Consider the following 19,444-nt stretch of genomic DNA (forward strand, 5'->3'; position numbering starts at 1 on the left):
AGGGTCATGTGATCACCTTTTGCAACTTTTTGACAAGCAAAGTCAATGGCCGGGGGGGCATGGCCAGGTCATCACTCAGGTTGTATTCTCACCACGCAGAGCGGCCAGGCAAAGCAAACCAGTGACATGCCGAACCTGTCTGTGCATGCGCAAAGGCTGAGGCGCATGCGGTCTCCTCTGTGCGCGCACAGGCAGGTTCGGCATGTTGACAGTTCGCCTTGCCCAGCCGCTCCATGTGGTGAGAAGATCGCATGGCTGCCTGCCGAAACCTGGCTGGGGTCTGGGCGGCATAGTGAAGGTAATGTGGACTTTCATGCCGCTCGCAGCATCCCCTCCCCAATAGTCCACAGGTGTGTGAAGAGGGTGAGGGCCATTTGGTGGTCTCTTTCAGGGGATGCCTGTTTTTCTCCCTCGTTACGAATATCTTCCTGCCACTTTGCTCTTAACGCTGTGCGGCTCTTGTCCAGCAATTTATAGTGGCCTTTCAAGCCATGATCACTGGCAGCACAGCCACCAACCACGCTGGCAGCCGGTCCCCCTCTCCTTGTCCCTTCCTGGGCACAGAGGGAGGGAGGCAAGGAAGGGACAAAAAGGAAAGGAAGGAAGGAAGGAAGGGACAATGAGAGGGAGGGAAGGAAGGACTCTCATGCCGCAACCCTTCCCCAGCTGCGTTTCTTACCTGTTTGTTGCTGCCACCTGTGTGCACACCTGGCCTGTTTTTAGTCCTCTCGCCCCTCCTCCTCCTTTTACCTTCGGTGCAGCTCCAGCTGACTCTTCTTCCTCCTCCCAAGGCTGAATATATATTTTTTCTCCCCCCCCCCCAACTGCCTCCTTTTATAGCCTCTCCTGTCTCTGCCCCCTCCTCCTCCTTTCTCTTCTGGGTGTGCCGGAAGTGCCAATCCTGCAGCTCCTGAGGATTCTCTCAAGGCAAGTCCTGCGCTGCGTCACTTTGGCTTGGTCCCTCCCCCGCTACCCTGGGCCACGTACCACTTGCCACGTGCCAATGTACCACAGGTGGTACACGTACCACCAGTTAAAAAGCCCTAGAATAGACAACATCACCACCAGATGGATTTCTAACTAGCTGACAAGCCAAGCTCAAGTGGTCATCAAGTTTTGGATACCTTGCTAGGCAACTGGTACTCAAATATTGCCGTATCCTAAAAGTGGAACAATCAGTGAAAAGGTTGAAAAGCCCTGGACTAGATGACCTCCAGGTCCCTTCCAGCTCTATTCTGATTCTGATTTACATGTCACAGTAATTACATGACTCACCTAGAAAGAAATTGTGTTAAAAGATTCAGTTTGTTTTTACTGTGAAAGATAGCTTGAATTCTCATGATAGTGATATTTTTGAGTTTATCCCAAATTCTCTGAGGAATCAAAACGTCCAGTTGGAACCAAAGGACTATCTAAATCAGCTTCCTGGATCTTGCAATAACCAATAGATACCTCAAAGAATTATCTCAAATAAGGATTAATGCAAGAAATATCCCCCTTTTTGTCACTTCTGTCCTGTAATGTAAGTTTTCCAGAAATTGGCTTAATGTATTCTGGAAAATTTGCTTGATTTGTTTGATGTGGGACTTCGAGACAAGATGGCTCAGTAGCAGACTGTGACCACCTCCTATTATTTATATCTCCACAACTGTTTCTTTGCTATGGTAATTGCTAAAAAACAGGTGATTATGAATGATTATTTGATCCTTGGTGAGGATCCTCCCCCACTAAAGTGACAATGTCAGCAGCTGCTATGAAAGATCTGCTGGTTGGTCTCCAGCGCTGAAGCACCCACAACTTCTGGAGGCAAGCCATTCCACTGATTATTTATTTATTTTATTTTTTATTTTAATTCCATTTATATCCTGCCCTTCTCCGAAGACTCAGGGCGGCTTACAAGCTTAGCAGTAGCCTTCATTCTATGTATATGCCTGCTTATTAGGGCTTTCACACACACCCCAAGCGGCATTATTACAAAGTCAGCTTATTGCCCCCAACAATCTGAGTCCTCATTTTACCTACCTCGGAAGGATGGAAGGCTGAGTCAACCTTGAGCCTGGTGGGATGCGAACCTGCACTAATTGCAGGCAGCTGGTGTTACTTGAGGCATTAGCCCACTGCTCCACCAAGGCTCTTAATTGTTCTCACTACCAGGAAATTTCTCCTTAGTTTTAATAATAATAATAAGTTGGAAGGGACCTTGGAGGTCATCTAGTCCAACCCCCTGCTAAGGCAGGAAACCCTATACCATTTCAGACAAATGGCTGTCCAGTCTTTTCTTAAAAACATCCAGTGTTGGAGCATTCACCACTTCTGGAGGCAGGTTGTTCCACCGGTTAATTGTTCTAACTGTCAGGAAGTTTCTCCTTAGTTCTAGGTTGCTTCTCTCCTTGACTAGTTTCCATCCATTGCTTCTTGTCCTGCTTTCTGGTGCTTTGGAGAATAGCTTGACTCCCTCTTCTTTGTGGCAGCCCCTGAGATAGTTTTAAGTTGGATATCTCTTTAATAATCTTCTAAACTCATCCTGCGCTCTGGTGCTTTGATGGATAGGTTGTCTCCCTCTTCTTTGTGACAGCGTCTCAAATTTTGGAAGAGTTGTAGCCTGTCACTTCTAGTCTTTCGCTTCATTAGACTAGACTTTTCCAGTTCCTGCAATCGTTCATTATATGTTTTAGTCTCCAGACCTCTAATCATCTTTGTTGCTCTTCTCTGAACTCCTTCTAAAGTCTCAAAAAAAATTGTATCATGATGACCAGAACAGGATACAGTATTCCAAGTGTGATCTTGGCAGTATATAGTGGTACTAATACTTCATGTGATCTTGAAACTATCACTCTGTTAATGCAGCCTAGAACTGCATTGACTTTTTTGGTGGCTGCAGCACACTGCTGGCTCATCTTTAAGTGATTGTCCACTAAAGGATATCGTGGTCAATAGTATCAAAAACTGCAAGGAGGTCAAGGGCAGCAAGGTTGGATGCATTACCCCATCCTGCTTTGACATTTATAAGCACGACCAATGCCGTTTCTGTCCCATAATTGGACCTGAAGCCCAACTGAAAGGGGTCCATATGAACCATTTCACCCAGGACCCTCTAAAGCTGCCACATAATGACCATTTCCACCTTTCCTAAAAAGGGAAGGTAAAAAACTGGATGAAAATTGTTCAGGCGGGTGGAGGTGCAGGGATGGTTTCTTAAAGAGGGGGTGGACCAAGACAAATGTGCCAGGAATACCCCCCCCCCCAGCTGCAGTGAAGTGTTAATCATTACCTGGACCCACCTGAAGTCACCGTCCTGGAAGCTTTCACTCGCCAGGAGGGACACAGATGTAATAGTTGCACTAATAGACCTTGTCCACTTCCTTGGGGCCAACAAGGTCAAACTCTCCAGGCATCTCTAATGGACCTGCTCTACCCTTGGATTCCAACTGTGAACAGATCCAAGCAATTTTATCCGTCACGTCTTCCATGAATTCCTCTGCAGAATCCTGAAGATGTTTCTTCAAAAATTTCATTCAAAACCCTTAAAAGATGAAGAATCAGTCAAACGGTGAAAAAGATTTTTAAATTTAATTGATTGCAAGTTGCATATAACTCAGCAATCCTTAGAATGCCAATTACAAGGTGTGACTTGAGCTGCACAGTGTAGGTGGCCCTCGTTACCAACCACTTGTTCAGCAATCTAATTTATGTCGCCTTTAAGCAAGTGGTACTTATGGCGGATCCTGGCTGCTGCAATGCCCCTGCACTCATGTGATTGCGATTCGGGTACTTGGCAAGCGGCTTGCACTTCTGATGGGTGCAGTGACCTGCATTCACATGATCTCCATTTGTGACCCTCCCTGCCAGCTTCTCACAAGCAATGGGGACCAGCAAGAAAGGTGACAAGTCACTGTGATAAATCCCGCTGGCCTTCCTGCACTCATGCCCCACTGAGCCGCCCAACCTTTGGCCTCCCTGCACTTGTGTGTAGCCGGTGCTGGGCCTTGCTAAGCAATGTAGTCACTGTATCACTTAACAAGGACAGTCCCAGTCCCAATTGCCATCACAACCCGAAGACCACCTGTTCAGTTAAATGCAAGTACATTGATGTAACTAAATGCTTAAAAACTAAGCCTTTGTCTCACAATTTCTCCCCACCCTTGGCATTTTTTCCTGTGTTGTTTGTGTCTGGAGTATCCCTATGCGTGAAGTCTTGCTTTTCTTTTTGCTTCACAACTATTTTGGAAAAGAAAAATCTGGAAGGTAAAGAAGAGGGTTATGTGTGAGGAGAGGAGAAAGGCCTCTCTTCCTCTAGTACCCCCACTTCTCTCGAGGAGGACCCTCTCCTCGCTCATTCCTTGAACTGGTCTGTTCAGAAGTGGTTTGCTCAGTTGCATCATCCCACTTCAAGGGGACTTAGCCCATTTCAAGAGTTGCCTCACTACTTAATGAAGAGGGAGGCCAGGCCCAACACACCCACCTGACCGAAAAGCAATCAATCCTGCCACAAAAAGCCATCCTGAGGGGGAAGCAGATCCTCCTCGGCCCCCAACCAGACAGCCTGGACCTTTCATGAGGTGCATCGCCCACAAAATGAAGGTCCAGCCATGCCTCCCCTTGGTCAGGAGGGGCCTTGGGAGCCCCTCATTCCCCTAGCAAATGTCAGATTTCCAGCTAGCGAATCCAAAAAAGGAACTCCTGGGATATTGTTCTTCCCAAAAGTAATACTTTCGTTGAATACACTATACTGGCACAAAAGAAACTGCAGCAGGATTTCAGAAAATTATTTTTTTCTACATTGTAGTGAATACACTATTAAAATTACATTTATTTTAACAAAATTGCATTAATAACATTGACTACATGTAAATAGAGGAACAGTGGTAGTTTTCAATAAAAGTTTTCAGTTCTGTGGAAAGGCAAAGGGGGGGGTCTCCTACCAAGGGGCCCCAGCTGAGCCATGGCACGTGCACTAAGTGACCAGGTGCGTGTGTGACACCCCCGAGACCACAACATGGGGAAGGGACAAGGGCGACACGCTCAGCTGAGGGAGAGCCAGGCCAGCACCTGCCAGTTCCCCTCATCAGGTTCCTGAGGGGTGAATGTGCTCCCTTGCTGTCGAAGCACAGGGGCTGAAAGGGAGCGCCCATCCCAAGTTGCAAAACCCACGTCCTCTGAAGACGCCTAATCTTGAGGGCCTGGCAGCCGCCCTCCTGGGGGAGTCCCGCAGGGCTGGGAATGAATTGGGATGTGCCAAGCAGGTGATGCTTCTCCATCAGCCTCTCCATTGGCTGCCTTTGCTCGCTCAGTGAAGAATAAAAAGGGCTCTGTCTGAGACCTGGCATGCATGCCGGACAGCTCGCCATGTGGCCCCTGCTCCTGCTCAGCCTGCTCTCCGGAGGCCTGGGTAAGTAACGGGGGTGGGGCATTGAGTGGGGAGAACCACCATAGCCCCCCCACAGGCCTGCCACCATCTGGGCAGGCTGCTTAATAAGATACCCCAAAATGGAGGAAAAGGCTTCTCGGCCTGGGGAAGTCCTGGCCCTTTGAAGCCACCCGGGTGACATTTGGGCCGTCCCTCCCTCTCCAGCCGACCACCTCAAAGGGGCTGTTGGGGTGGGGAAACAGGAGGAGGAGGAAGGGGGCTATGTTCCTGCCTTGAGTTACTTACAAAGCAATACAGGGGCGGGGTGTGTGTGTGTGTGTGTAATTAATCAGGATACCCTGATGGGCCTCAGGAAAGATTGAGAGGCAGTGGGGTGAGTGACGTTTGTTTTAAATTACCCCCAACATTTTCTAATCCGTGACCCTTCAGTAGAAGACTTAATTCAGGAGAGCAATTGGATGATTTTCTGACTTCTGACACACCCCAAGAGGCCAGCCAGGGGAAAGGCAGAAGGGCCTCCAGAGCCCATAGCAATTTGGCCCATTTCTGGCCAAAGATAACGGGATGCTTCCTGCCTCCTCTCCATCACCAGCTTTTGCCTTCACCATTTTACCCAGCAGCCATCAGGTTTTCTAGATCAGGGCCTTTCAACTTTTTCACACATTGTACCACTTTTATGATATGACAGTATTTGAGTAGCACCAGTGCTTAGCAAGGTGTCAAAAATTTGATGACTAAAAAAAGGAGGGGGGATTTGGGGATTTACTGATTAGACTCATCTGTTGTTATAGAAATGGCTAGTTTATAATATTATGGAAAAGTTAAAAGTTGAGGTTCAATGTTAATGCTTCCTTCTACTGCAACAAGGGAAGTCTGTTCTTTTTTCCTTCTCCCTCTCACTTTTTCCCCCTTTTTCCTCCCCACTGTGTCCTACTATTTTTTTGTATTTTATTCTATAATCTAATAAAATATTACAAACTGCAGAAAGAAAGGAAAAAAGTACCAGTTTTAATTTCTTCAGTGGCTGTTCCTTTGCTGAATCACTTTCCCTTTGCACTGACAAGTGTATGATGAATTTATCCATGTTTATTAATATGCACCAGTACCAGCTAGCTCAGGAATCTTCAAACTTGGCACTTTTAAGACTTGTGGACTTCAACTCCCAGAATTCCTCAGCAATCATAGCTGGTTGAGGAATTCTGGGAATTGAGTTTGTATACCCCTGAGCTAGCTGGTCAGCCCTTCTTCCTCTTTCCCTTCTGAGCATTCCTTCCACAGTGTAGTAAGAATGCACCCCAGATCCCTTCTCTGTATCCTTAAAGACACAGGAATCAAGTGCAAATCAAGAAAAGCTCACAAAATAAAGAAACACATAAACTCTGGTTTTTTTCTTTAAGCTGCCTCAGGTGTCACGTGTCACAATGTTGCAATTCAAGACTGAAAGGCTCCAGCAATTGCGAAAAGCTTTAACTTTAAATTTAGCCTTTTTACCTTCAAAGAAAACTTTCTATTCATAAAAATGAATATAAATAAAGAAAAGAAAAGAAAACTTTCTAAAAGCCACAGACAGACTCAAGATAAGGGGTAAAACTAATTACTTTTGTTTAAAGGGATTAAACCTAAGTCAATACTTTGGATTCATTGCTAGCCTAAAATACAGACTTTTGTTGTTAGTTGCGAAATCATGTCCTACCCATCGCGACCCCATGGACAACGTTCCTCCAGGCCTTCCTGTCCTCTACCATCTTCTGGAGTCCATTTAAGCTCACGCCTACTGCTTCAGTGACTCCATCCAGCCACCTCATTCTCTGTCGTCCCCTTTTTCTATTGCCCTCAATCTTTCCCAAAAATACAGACTAAAATATTCCAATAACCAAAGCACACAAAGGAGCCTCTGAATTACAAAACGCTGTAAAAACTGTACAAAAATCCTTATGGTAACCCAATCAAACTGCCAGCTGATCCAGAACTAAATAAATCCACCTCCTCTCCAACATGCTCGTCTCCCAGCTTTTCATTTTCATCAGCACTGATTGCATTCTCCTGGCTGGAGAAAACAAACCAGGGGACCTTTTCTTCCAGCAACAGCTGCTGCTTCTTCACTGTCCCTGTTTCTTTCCTGACTGCTGAATCCTCTTTCCCTGTTGCCTTTTTTTCCCTTTCCCATCCAAACCACCTCCTTTTATAGCCTCGCCTCTCCTCCCCCCCTTTTCTTCAATTCACCTCCAGCTCCACTTAGCAAGCGTCAATCAGCTGAAGCCAATCAGATGGAGCCCTGCCGGCTCCTGGGGCTTCTGCTAAGCCCAGACAGTCCTGCATCTGCAGCTGCCTCTCCCTCAGGCTTGGGTCGGTTTTGCTCGTTCCCCTCCCCCACTACACTTCTCTAGGACAGTCACCTACCACCTGCCACATAGCAAAGTACCACAGGTGGTATGCGTACCACCAGTTGAAAAATCCTGCACTAGACCATGGAAAACAAAGCTATTTTTCTCAATTTCATTCAGATCTAGGGACTGTGTTGGACTAGACAAACTACAGTCTGAATTGGAGAGATTCTGACATTCTGAACCTAACTTTCTAAGCAGAGTGCCTTCCCTCCACTGTCTTAACATGGTTCACCCTGAACTTTAAGACGAGCAGCACATCAGAGATTCCTTAGCAGAATAACAAAGTTGGAAGGGACCTTCTAGTCCAACCCCCTGCACAAGCAGGAGATCCTAAACCATTTTGGACAATTGGCTGTCCAATCTTTTCTTAAAAACCTTCAGGGATGAACCACCCACAATGTCTGGAGGCAAGCTGTTCCAATGATTAATTGTTCTAACTGTTAGGACATTTCTCCTTAGTTCTAGGTTGCTTCTCTCCTTGATTAGTTTCCACCATTGCCTAGAGTCTCAACATCTTTTCTGTATCATAGTAACCAGAACGGGACACAGTATTCCAAGTGTAGTTTTACCAAAGCAGTATATAGTGGTACTTCACGTGATCTTCATTCTGTTCTTCGGTTGATGCAGCCTAGAATTACATGGGCTTTTTGGCAGCTACAGCACACTGCATTTGCATTTATACACTTCAAATAAATAACCGTAAGTCAACTTGGTGTTTTTGGCTGCCAGTTGGTTTGTATTTTAAATATTGAGCTAACCTGAGCAAACAATTTGAGTGGGAACATTACATACAACCATTTTTTTCAAAAGCTTTGCTTCCTTAAAAACATTTGGTGGTTATGATAGACCGTTTCAAACTGAACACAAACATAATTTCAGAACTACTGTATCACCTATGAACATTGAGATTTATGAAACCAACTTTTAATGACTAGAATGTATTGAATCACATAATGTTTATGACATGCTGCATCAGCTGAACAGAGCTACGAATGTCTTGTTGCTGGGCTTTGTTTGTACTCAGTGTCCAACACATCTTGCTGCAGTGTCCGAAATAGTCAGCCAGCATCAGTGGATTCCAGTTGCCCCGATAAAATCCTGATAAAAAATTTCACCATGTTCATCATTAACTGTACTTAGACTTTCAGGAAAATAGCATGAATGCAGAAAATGAACCTGTTGCATTTTGTGGTCTTGTATACTGTAAGAAGTCTGTCAACCAGCTAAGTGTAGTTTGGTGCTCTGTAGTTACCAAGAAAATCCTCAACAACATCCTTGAATTCTTTCCAGACAATTTCTCTGACCCCACTAAAAGATCTTCAAACTGCTTGTCATTGATGGCATATCAGTTCTGCGGACCAACAAAAATGTCTTCCTTAATCTTGGCATGAGTTATTCTTGGAAACATGTATCTTAGAATAGAATAGAGCTGGAAGGGACCTTGGAAGTCTTCTAGTCCAGCCCTCTGCTCAGGCAGGAGAACCTATACTATCTCAAATAATGAAAACCTTTAACTTCCTTGTTCATCACTGTCCCAAAAATTTTCATTAGTCAGAGTTTTATGTGAAGCAAAGGCAAAAATATCTTTATCAGTTCAACAAGCGGTTAAAGTGCCACCTTGTTCTGTCCTGGAACCAAATTCTATTATAGAGGCAATTTATTTTTAATGTAATGTGACCTTCTTCCATATATCCGAGTTGCATTTCAAGCAGCAGAGCCATTACTTTTAGATGTCCACAGATATTCCAGTTGTACTTGGTGTACTGGACTGTTCCATGTTTTTATATGTTTCTTTCATGTATGCAGCACAACCAACATGTACAGTGCCAAAACAGAATATTTCTATAAAACAGTATGTGATAGGTTGTGACAAATTATTTTCCTAATTAGCAGCCCAAAACCTATAAGATAGATCCCAAAGTAATCAGGAAGCAAAAGAAAAAAAGGCATGTGATTCATTGCTCAAGGGAACTAAACCAGCGACTTGTAGAACAGACAATCAGACTAGGGTGGGTAGCTGTCTCCGAGGAGCAATTATCAAAGAGATAATTAAAGGGCTTACAAAATAATTAACCTCACAGATTATTATCCCTTTCTCCTCTTTTATGTGGGGACAAATGATACGACAAAGTCACTGACAACAATATCAAGAGACTGCAAGTAGCTAGGCATGGAAGCCAAAGAGATGAGGGTACAGGTGTTTGTTTTCTCCTAGACTCTCCATGAAAGGTAGGCATCCAATGAAGGAATGAAGAACCATGGAAGCAAATCCCTGGCTCGGGATGGTGCCATCGAGAGAACTTTGGAGTCTTAGACCATGGCCACAATGCCTGCATGGGAGAGCCCTTGGCAGGGGATGGGTTACACCTCAGAAGAACCAGGAAGAACGTCTTTGGAAACTAGCTGGCTCACCTTATCTGAAGAACTTTAAACAAAAATTGGAGGGGGAGGGAGACAAAGTATTGAAAGCTAATTCTACTCACAGACCTCAGGGCAATCAAACAAGTGGTAAGAACAAAACAGGTGGTGTGGAAAGCAAACACAGGGTCATCAAAAAGGACTTAAATGCCTATACACCAATGCTCAAAGTACAAGAAACAAACAGGGCCATCTTTAATTCCAAGTACATGAAGGCAGGTATGATATTGTTGCCATTACAGAAACTTGTTGGGATGAAACCCATAAATGGAAAACGCAGCTAGAGGAATTTAAATTGTTTAAAAGAAACAGACCAAACAAAAGAGGAGGAGGAGTTGCACTATTTATATAAGAAATAACTACATCTCTACAGAAATAGAGCACAACAATGATGAAAACCATCTCGAATGTATTTGGGTCAATATAAAAGGAAAATGGACTATTCTGCATTTAGTTGCCAGGCTGATACCCTTGCTTTTCCACCAAAAAAATGATTTTTGCCATCACTAACATAAACATAACCTCTATTTACACCATGTAGTCTTTGACTTACTTATTTGCTCAGTGAGCATGTGAAGTCACAGCATGTTCTTTCCCAACCTCCCTGGGCTTTTGCCCTCCTGCAGCACCTTCCCCAATTCATGCAGCCTGTGCAGGGACTGTCGGGATCTCCCCCCCCCGCCCCCCCCCCCCTGTAGCATCCCTGCACTCCTTACCTGGGACTCCCTTCACTTCCACTTAATGGCCTCCCTGCCTGAAGTCACAGTGGCAACTGGGGCTGATGGAATTGCCTTTGCTAACCAGTGTGGTCACGTGGTGTCCTGCTTTATGACTGTAATGCTTAGCAATGGACAGTGGTGCCAATTTTGGCCGTATTTTGAGGACCAACTGCAGTACTATTTTGGCAAGCCACAGCAGAAAGACACGAACAAATGCTATACCTCATTGGTGGGAAATGACTCAAGTGTAACAGCTTAGTCTCCTATGAAATGAACTGGACAACCTTGAGCCAATCAACATCTTTATACTTAACCTATTTTAGAGAAGTGTTATGTAAAGAATATATATTTGCCCTGAACAGAAGGGCAGGCTAAAATGGTTTTTAATGCATTCTGTTTTTTCTGTCCTCACTGCATACAACCAGTAACAACCTGACCTTCTCCTTCCCTTTCCAGTCCTAACCAGCAAGATCCAGAATGAATGTGCCAAGGGGGCAGCGTACTGGTGCAGCAACTTAATAGCAGCTATCAAGTGTGGTGCTTTGGATCACTGTGTCCAGACTGGGTGGAATCAAGCCAGCAATGAGAGTCTCTGGAACAGAATCAGCAATGTAGGTATTGTGATGTTACTGTTAGCCATAAATATCAGCAGATCTGCTAGCCCAGTGGGCCTTTGCCCAAATGGCACCTGAGCCGGAAATGCAGACAAAAACGTATTTGTTATGTAAACAAGTAAAGAGAGTCACTTCACCCAAAAGAGGAAAGATGGAGAATCGCTTTATATTCAGTTCAAATAGTTGGGTTTGTAATGAGTTCTTTCACTGCATGATGTTGTGATTCAGGGTCAGCCTGTGGGTTCGGCAGTTGGGTCGGACGATTCAGAGGAGGAGGAGGGGGGTGTTGGAGAGGTTGCTGAGGGTGTTGGAGACCTTGCTGAAGAGAGCCCTCAGCCAGGCCCCTCCCACCTGGTTATGATGCAGACCCAGCTGTGTGAGCCTGACAGCGTGGATGAAGATGACCCACAGCTGGCCCTGTTCAAAGACGCCCGACGCAGGAGGCAGTCAATCAGGAGTAAACAGAGGAAGGCAATGGGGCACCTCGGAAGGAGGCAGAGAGAAGCCACGCCCTGAACTGTATAAAAGGGGAATGCGTGGGAGGACTGGTTTGCTGAAGGCAACCATTTGAATAGCTCCTGTTTCATGGTTCGTGTTTGCTCTCTTTGCTCTGTTTGCTCTGTTTATGTTTTTATGTTAATAAATTTGGCAGGCTTAGTTCCAGCCTCTTGCCTTCTTGTAAAAGGGGTTGTCCCTGCCTTTTCTGCAGGGCCGGTAGCAGGCTGGTACAGAACACATGATATCATTTGACCCATCAGTGATGTAGCATGAATGGTCAATAGCTTTAGTAGGTAGCATGTGACATTTCATAGTATGCCTTAATATTCTTAGTATGATCTTGTTAAGGCTCATCCTCGTATTGAGGAGGCGTATTTCCCACATTATAATGAATTTGCAAGTTACTACACTTCAAGTCTATATACAATAAAGGAGATTCCTTGTTCTTGGCAATTTGAACCAGTTCTTATCAGACTTTACATTCCTCACGGTGAGCTTGTTTGTTACTTCGAAGACATCTAGTAATGTTACTCAAAGAAATGTCTAGTTACTGAAAACATTAATCAAAGAGCTCCTCCCTCCTTCTGCTGTTGCCATCAATATGTAGGAAGGACCATGGGAGACTGGCGGAAGATCTGCAGCCATGGTCTGATGCAAGGCAGCTCTGTCCAGAGGTGGGGGGGGGGCACGAGACCCATCCTGAAGGGATCCTCCCTAATTTTTCAGAGACTAAAAAGAGAGGAGGGCAGCAATAGTCTCGGTCTTGAAAGATTCTGCTAATGGAATCTTACAATAACTCTATGGTTGGTGGTTCTTAACTGGATTACCTCAAATGAATAAAGGTATCTGTGGACCCCTTGACTGCCAGGGCTCAGAAGTCAACACGCTGAAGCCTAGAGAAGAGGAAATACTTCGGGATGGGTGAGTGAAGGCTTTGTGGAAGAGGTTCTCAGAGGGTGAATTATCTTTTCTTCCAGGAGGACATGTGTGCAGACTGCAAACAACTTATCTCCATCCTTGTGCGCATGGCCAAGGAATCAACCTTTAAGGTAACAAAGCAATTCATTAATTTACCAGCTCTCAGAGTAGAATCTAACAACATTATTTGAGTGCCTGCTATTCTTCTTAAGTTTTTCCAAACTCAGATGTGCAGTTTATTTGTTCTTCTTTCCTCCAGAAGTTACAGAATGGGACAACTTGCCACAGCCAGCCCACTGTGGGACAACTTACTGTGGGACAATTTAATAATTCTATTTAATTATTTAAAATAAATAAAAAATATTTTAATTTTTGCAATTCACATTTGATTTTGTCCGTCCTTTTGCATCCTTTCTTTAATGATTCTGTTCCACTATTTCTTTGATATTAGTGTAATTCTTGTCCCACAGCGAATTGTCCTGAAGCGAGCTGGCTGTGGCAAGTTGTCTGGCAATGAATTGGCCGTGGCGAGTTGGCCGTGGCAATTTGTCACAGACTCCAGAAGATATGGGTGTTGAGCAGCCCTTTGTCTAGAATAGTATAGAGCCTCCTGCTTGAGCAGGAGATTGGAGTAGAAGACTTCCCTTCCAGCTCTGTCGTTATTCTGCTATTCCGTTGCATGGATGTTTTTCTAACTTTGAGGCTGTGGGCAGGGCCAAGTGGTCTGAGCAGCTCCCAGCTGAAGTGGAAGGCCGTCTTGTCCCAACCCATCTTGCGTAATCCTCTTCATATAATCATCTCTCAACAGAAAACTCTCCAGAAGTATTTAGAGCATGAATGTACCAATTTGCCACTTCAAACACTTATCCCACAGTGCCAGGCCTTGGTAAAGGACTACTATGCTCGTTTAATTGCCAGCCTGGAGGAACAGTTTGTAAGTAGTTACTTCCTATGAATGGGGAGATGTCTTCATCACAACCTCTTCTTCCAATCTCACCGGGAAAACAGTCTCTGAGCTGGGGAGGATGGATGGCGTATCTCAAGATATGTACGGATTAGGTTGGGAGTTCCCGGAATGGCTGGGCAGCATCCAACAGCCACTTGGGCTGCCCTGGGAAGGCTTTCTGCACAAGACCTTTGCACCGCTCCTGAATCCAGTGGAGCTTATGAAAGGGACCTCCTCTAGGTTCTGCCTCTGCTGGCCACTACATAGGTCATGCTCTTTCTCCCCATCAGGACCCCCACGTCATTTGTGCCCGGTTGGGTGCCTGTCCAGCTGACCTTCCAGGAAGCAAGGATGGCTTGATGCAGCTGCTCACAGGGCTAGAGCAGCTCCTTCCACAGCTGCAAGGCCAGACACCCATCCTGCCCAGTGGCCACACTCAGGTAAAGGCAGCTTCAGAGTGCCCACAGCTCCACGGTAAGGGCTTGTGGAACCCCTCCTTTCTCAGCAATGTAGCGGAGGGGGAGGGGGAGGGGAGGCCTGGAAAAGGGGAAGGGCAAGATGCCCTTCTACTCCTCAAGCACCTTTGTCTTCCACACTCCAAATGTCTTTTAAAACCTTTACGAAGACCAAGAGGCAGGTGAGAGGATCTGGGTTCCACCATGGGGTCTATGTGGTGAGGAACTGGGAGTAACAGGCTCTTCTTTTGCTAGGAGGCCCCCCGGGAACTGCTGCCCATCCCCCTGCCTCTCTGCTGGTTGTGCAGGACGTTTATTGGCAAGGCTGAGTCTGTCATCCCCAAGGTACGGCATCACCGGGTCCGCCTCGTTAGCGGCTGCACCCTTGAGCAATCGGCTGCAAAATTCAGCACCAGGGGTGGAGGGTGTGTATTGACGCTCACAGAGCCTGCAGGGAAAGGGACTAATCGGAGCGGTGGGTTCATGAACGTTGTCTATACGGACATGAATGGCTGCGGTGGCTTTTTTGTAAGGGCAAATCAAACAGGGGTGGTGTGGTCCCTGGATAAGGGAAGAGGTCCTCTTTGTAGGATCTGCTTTTGGTCTAGAGAGCCAGCGAGGCTGTTCCTGACCTGTATAACTAAAGCAACTGTCCTGCTCTGAAACTGGAGGTTTTCAGGAAGAGACTGGATAGCCATTTGTCCGGAATGGTCTAGGGCCTCCTGCCTGAGTAGGGGGTTGGACTAGAAGACCCACAAGGTCCCTTCCAGCTTTCTTATCCTGTCTTGTTGCCTCTTAGCAGCTGAGCTTGAGTCGGAGGGATCTAATGCAAAGAAAATTCAGAGCACATCACAGGAAGTGTACTTTGCACAACTCACCATGAATTGCTTGCAGTGGTCAAGAGCTTAAGTCATTTTATTTGTTTGTTTATATCCTGCCTTTATTATGTTTACATCTAATCCTTCTCCCTCCTCCTACTTTCCCCACAACAACCACCCTGCTGAGGTGGGCTGGGCTGAGAGAGTCATCCAGCTGACTTTCATGGCTAAGGTGGGACTTGAACTCTCTTGCCTTAACCACTAGGTGAAACTAAAGAGGGTTGGAAAAGAGGTGGGAGGAGGGAGACAGTGGTCAGTAGCAGAGCTAAAAGTCCCCTCAGAGGAAGGAGTGCCATCACAATGTCTCTCAGCCCCTGGGGAAGCCAAGCAGAAATTCTCTATTTGGGGATTCTATTTATGCAGCTCAGGAGGTAATTCATACATTTTATGATAAAACTTTGTTCATTCCATGAACAAACATTGTGAAGAAGTTGGGTAATATCTCTAGAATCTCTTTCTCCTAGAGTTTAGAAGCTTTCAATTAAGCCCCACCAGATTTCTTGAAAGGGAGATGTTCATGTAACCATCTTTCCTCAGGCCGCTATAGGCAAAGCCTTCTCCAAACTCTGCTACATTCTGCCAGCTGTTGTGGCTGGCATGTGCCAGTGTCTGATGGAGAAATATACGGTGATCATTGTGGACACAATTGTGAGCAAGCTGGGGCCACGCCTGATCTGTGGAATGATGTTCATGTGTGCCTCAGAGGAAAACTGTGGTCCAGGTACAAAAGTCTCTACGAGGCTCTTTCCTTTTCTCTTTTTCCCAGGCCAGGTAATGACACACCAGGTGACCAAGAAGCAACGGGCATGTGGGGAATAGAATAGGTCAACTCCAGTGCAGAAGAGGCTGTGGCCAAACACAGGGTGGGAGGAGAGGGGGACACACGCTGTGTCTCCAGCAAGGGAAGGCTGTTCAAAAGGGAGATGCTGTCAATATTTTAATGGCACGAGAAAGATTCACTGGTCTCCAGCAACGGCAGTCCTCAGTATCAAAATGAAGACATGCTAGGCGGCCAATGCTAGAACATCCTGACATTCTTTGAGGTCTGTTCCCATGAAGTCTGTTTTTGGCTGCGGAAGAACTCTCACGCAGGAGACAGTTTTGAGGACTTGCTGCTACAGTCAATACCCCTCCAGGGAAAGCAGAGGCTGAAAAGGGCTTCCTTGGGGTGCCCCCTCCCCCCATCTAATTTCAGCAGCGCTTTGTGCTTCTCCTCTGCAGACATACTGTTGCCGGCTACAGCCGAGGGATGTCAGACGTGTCTTATGATCAGTGACCAAGTGAAGGCATCGCTAAGAGCAAATCGCACCAGGAGGGCAGTGCAGGCAGCCTTGTCCACAGCCTGCAGCCGTTCCTTTTCTTTCTGGCCTCAGGTGAGGATCCTGGGGCAGGGATGCGGCTGTGCTCTAAGCATTCCAGCTGTCCTGGGAGAGCAGAATGCTACTTTTTGTAGATGTGACACAGGCAGACATGATGGGATACTGAATAGCACATGGGACTTAGTTTATGCTAAGGCAAGGTGTCCCCAAATCACTAATACTCTGCTGTTAGTCACTAGGTCTGCATAAAAACCAGAACCTCCATTTTTAATGATAGCTGCGTCTTTTTCAAAAATATTTTCAGAACTGTAACAATATACTGTTTTTTGAAAATATTTTCAAAACAGAAGAATTTCAGCAACATATCATATGTGGATACTACCTTCACCAGGATAAGGTTTAAATCTATCAGTCTGCAAGGAAATTGTGCATCTTATTCATGTTTAATGTAGTTAATTGAGAAATGTGACACAGGAAAAAAAATCCTAAATAGTTAAATTTAATGCATATACAGACATAGTGGGTGTGGTGACTCGGTTGGTTAAAGATGCTGAGCTTCTCAGCTGGAAAGCTGGCAGCCGGTTTGAGAGCCAAGTGCCCTGTGACAGGGTGAGCTCCCATTATTTGCTCCAGCTCCTGCTCACCCAGTCCGCCACAGCAACTGGGGAGGGGAACGGGGTGGCTTGAGGTAAAACATACTAGTAAGTCTCCGGTGTTTATTTTAATCAAAATAAACATTATTTTAATGTCTAGACAATCCATGGCCCGTTGGGTCATTTCAGAGATATTTCCTTCACAGATCCTCAATACCTTCTGCAATGGCAGAGCTTCCAATGTTTTGGAAAAGTTCTTAAAAATTCAGGAAGATATTCAGACCATCCGGAGAGGGCCATTCTTTGGCCTTGGTCCTTATCCCTTTCGCCTGCAGTCCCCCTGCTGAGGTTGGGGGTTTGGGGATGTGCATTCCGGTGGCCCAGAAGCTATGTTTCTGTCTCTCCACAGTGCAACCACTTCATTTATCAGCACCAGCCAAAGCTGTCTGCACTATTGATGAAGCCATGGGACTCCCAAACTACCTGCCAGGTAGGAAGAGCTCAGAAACTTTTCAAGCACAGTCAACTGATGTGCGCCGTTCTGACTAATCCTAAGAGTGGAACAATTGGAGACAAAACACAGGCCATGCACCTCGGGAAGACACAGGTGTTTACAATCCAAGCCACATAATCTGGACTGGGGGAGCAAAGAGAGAGGAAAAGGGCAGATACAAGAGGCGTATTTGGAAAGACTTTGTTGAATCTTTGTTGAATCTTTGTTGAATACGTGAGGAAAAAGAAGCCAAGCATGAAAGGGATAAAGGCCGGTCTGTTCTGGTTAAAAGGGATCTTGCAAGCATTGCTATTATGGGGATCTGTTTTTCCAGGTTTTAAAAGAAACAGGCATTTACTCTGAGCGCTACTGCTCTCTTTTCTGCTTCTCCAGATTAATGAAGCAGAACTGACCCACTTGCAGAGAGCTGCCTGCAAATGGGTCAGTCTAAGGGGTAGTGTGGACACCTGGACTTCACGAGAAGGGTTGGCCAGTGAAGTCAGACTGTCCCCCCTTCCTCTTGTGATGAGGGAAGAAGAGGCGGTCCTCCTATCCACTTACCCAAACAGGGCCTCTGTTTCCTCTTGTCCCTCCACAGGAACTGGGGGCCTGCAGAGGCGAGCAGCTTTTGCCAAGCGCCGCTCCCTGTGCCCAGGGACCCACTTACTGGTGCTCCAGCCTGAGTGCAGCCAAGCAATGCCAGGTGAGGACTGGGCCTTCCTTCTCAGGCGTCCCTCAGACCTGGCCAGTCTGCACTGCCAGCGGCTGCCAGCTTGGCGGGGCTGTTTTAGTCCTAGCAATTCAATGAGGACACAATTGGGAACCAGTGTAAACCCAAAAGGATGGATCTCTAATTAATTTAGGAGCTATGACCCTCCTCCTCCTCGGCTCATCCCAGAAAGTTGCAGGGGGTCACAAGGATGGGGATCCCTTGTTTGGGACCAGGATCTAATTTCTCGCTCTCCCATCCTCTTCTAGGCTGTACAGCATTGCCAGAATCACGCATGGTTGTAAACGAGCAAGGAGGGCCCTACTTAAGGCAGGACAGCTCTGCTTCTCTCACCTTGAGTACTGATGAAGAAAATATTCTCAACTATTAAAATTAACCTGCAGAGCACACTGACAAAGTGTTTTCCTTGTGCAAGCTAAGTTTGCATTTATAGATACATGTGATACAGTACAAGACAAATCCTGGGATTGAAGACTGTCCATACCTTACTTTTATCAGAGAATTCTTGAGGCTTTTTTACCCTAAGGAGACACCATTGAGAACTCAACCAAGGTATTAGAAATATTTTGGGAGGAAGTAAATGGTATGGCCATGCAGTGGCTTGGAATGAATTTGGAACATGCAGTAATATGAGCCAAGCACCGTCTGGCTCATTAAAAGAGCTGTGTCACTTTCTAGGATTGCATAGCTACTGCAAGACAAATACTGCCTTCATGCTCCAGTATTGTCAAGCCCTGAACATCCAAGCAAACGGTCTCATTAATTAGATTGTCAAGAAAAAGGGATTACTGAACCTTGGAAACTAATCAAGAGACCATATTTATTAGTAATAAAAATATGAATTTCTCTGAGGTGCCCCAATGTAAGGCTGAACTGTGCATCTGCTCATCTCCCAACCCTTGCCTTAGAAAGCAGAATGATTAAACATCATTTATTTAATTTATAGCCATCACCTTCTCCCAAGGGCTGGTCAAATCAACTAGAAAATGCTGCCACCAGCGGGGTTCTTCCAGTTGGTGTGTATTACTTTTCTGGTAGGCCAAGGAGGGTCATGTTTTACAATTGGAGGCCTCCTTCCCCTGGTGAAAAGATGGGTAGAGAAGAGGGC

General features: G+C 45.8%; 1 protein-coding gene across 1 annotated transcript; it reads left to right on the forward strand.

Moving 5' to 3' along the window:
- The first annotated feature begins 8 nt into the window (after positions 1-8).
- SFTPB (surfactant protein B) lies at positions 9-18,525 on the forward strand. The gene is made up of 10 exons (XM_083368138.1): positions 9-298; positions 11,349-11,503; positions 12,982-13,053; positions 13,731-13,856; positions 14,159-14,308; positions 14,579-14,668; positions 15,739-15,922; positions 16,423-16,574; positions 17,523-17,603; positions 18,205-18,525. The coding sequence occupies exons 1-10, from the start codon at positions 46-48 to the stop codon at positions 18,412-18,414; spliced, it is 1,473 nt and encodes a 490-aa protein (XP_083224264.1). The 5' UTR covers positions 9-45; the 3' UTR covers positions 18,415-18,525.
- Positions 18,526-19,444: the final 919 nt, after the last annotated feature.

This window comes from Vipera ursinii (genome assembly GCF_947247035.1).
Source record: "Vipera ursinii genome assembly, chromosome: 8".
In the NCBI taxonomy this organism is placed as follows: Eukaryota; Metazoa; Chordata; class Lepidosauria; order Squamata; family Viperidae; genus Vipera; species Vipera ursinii.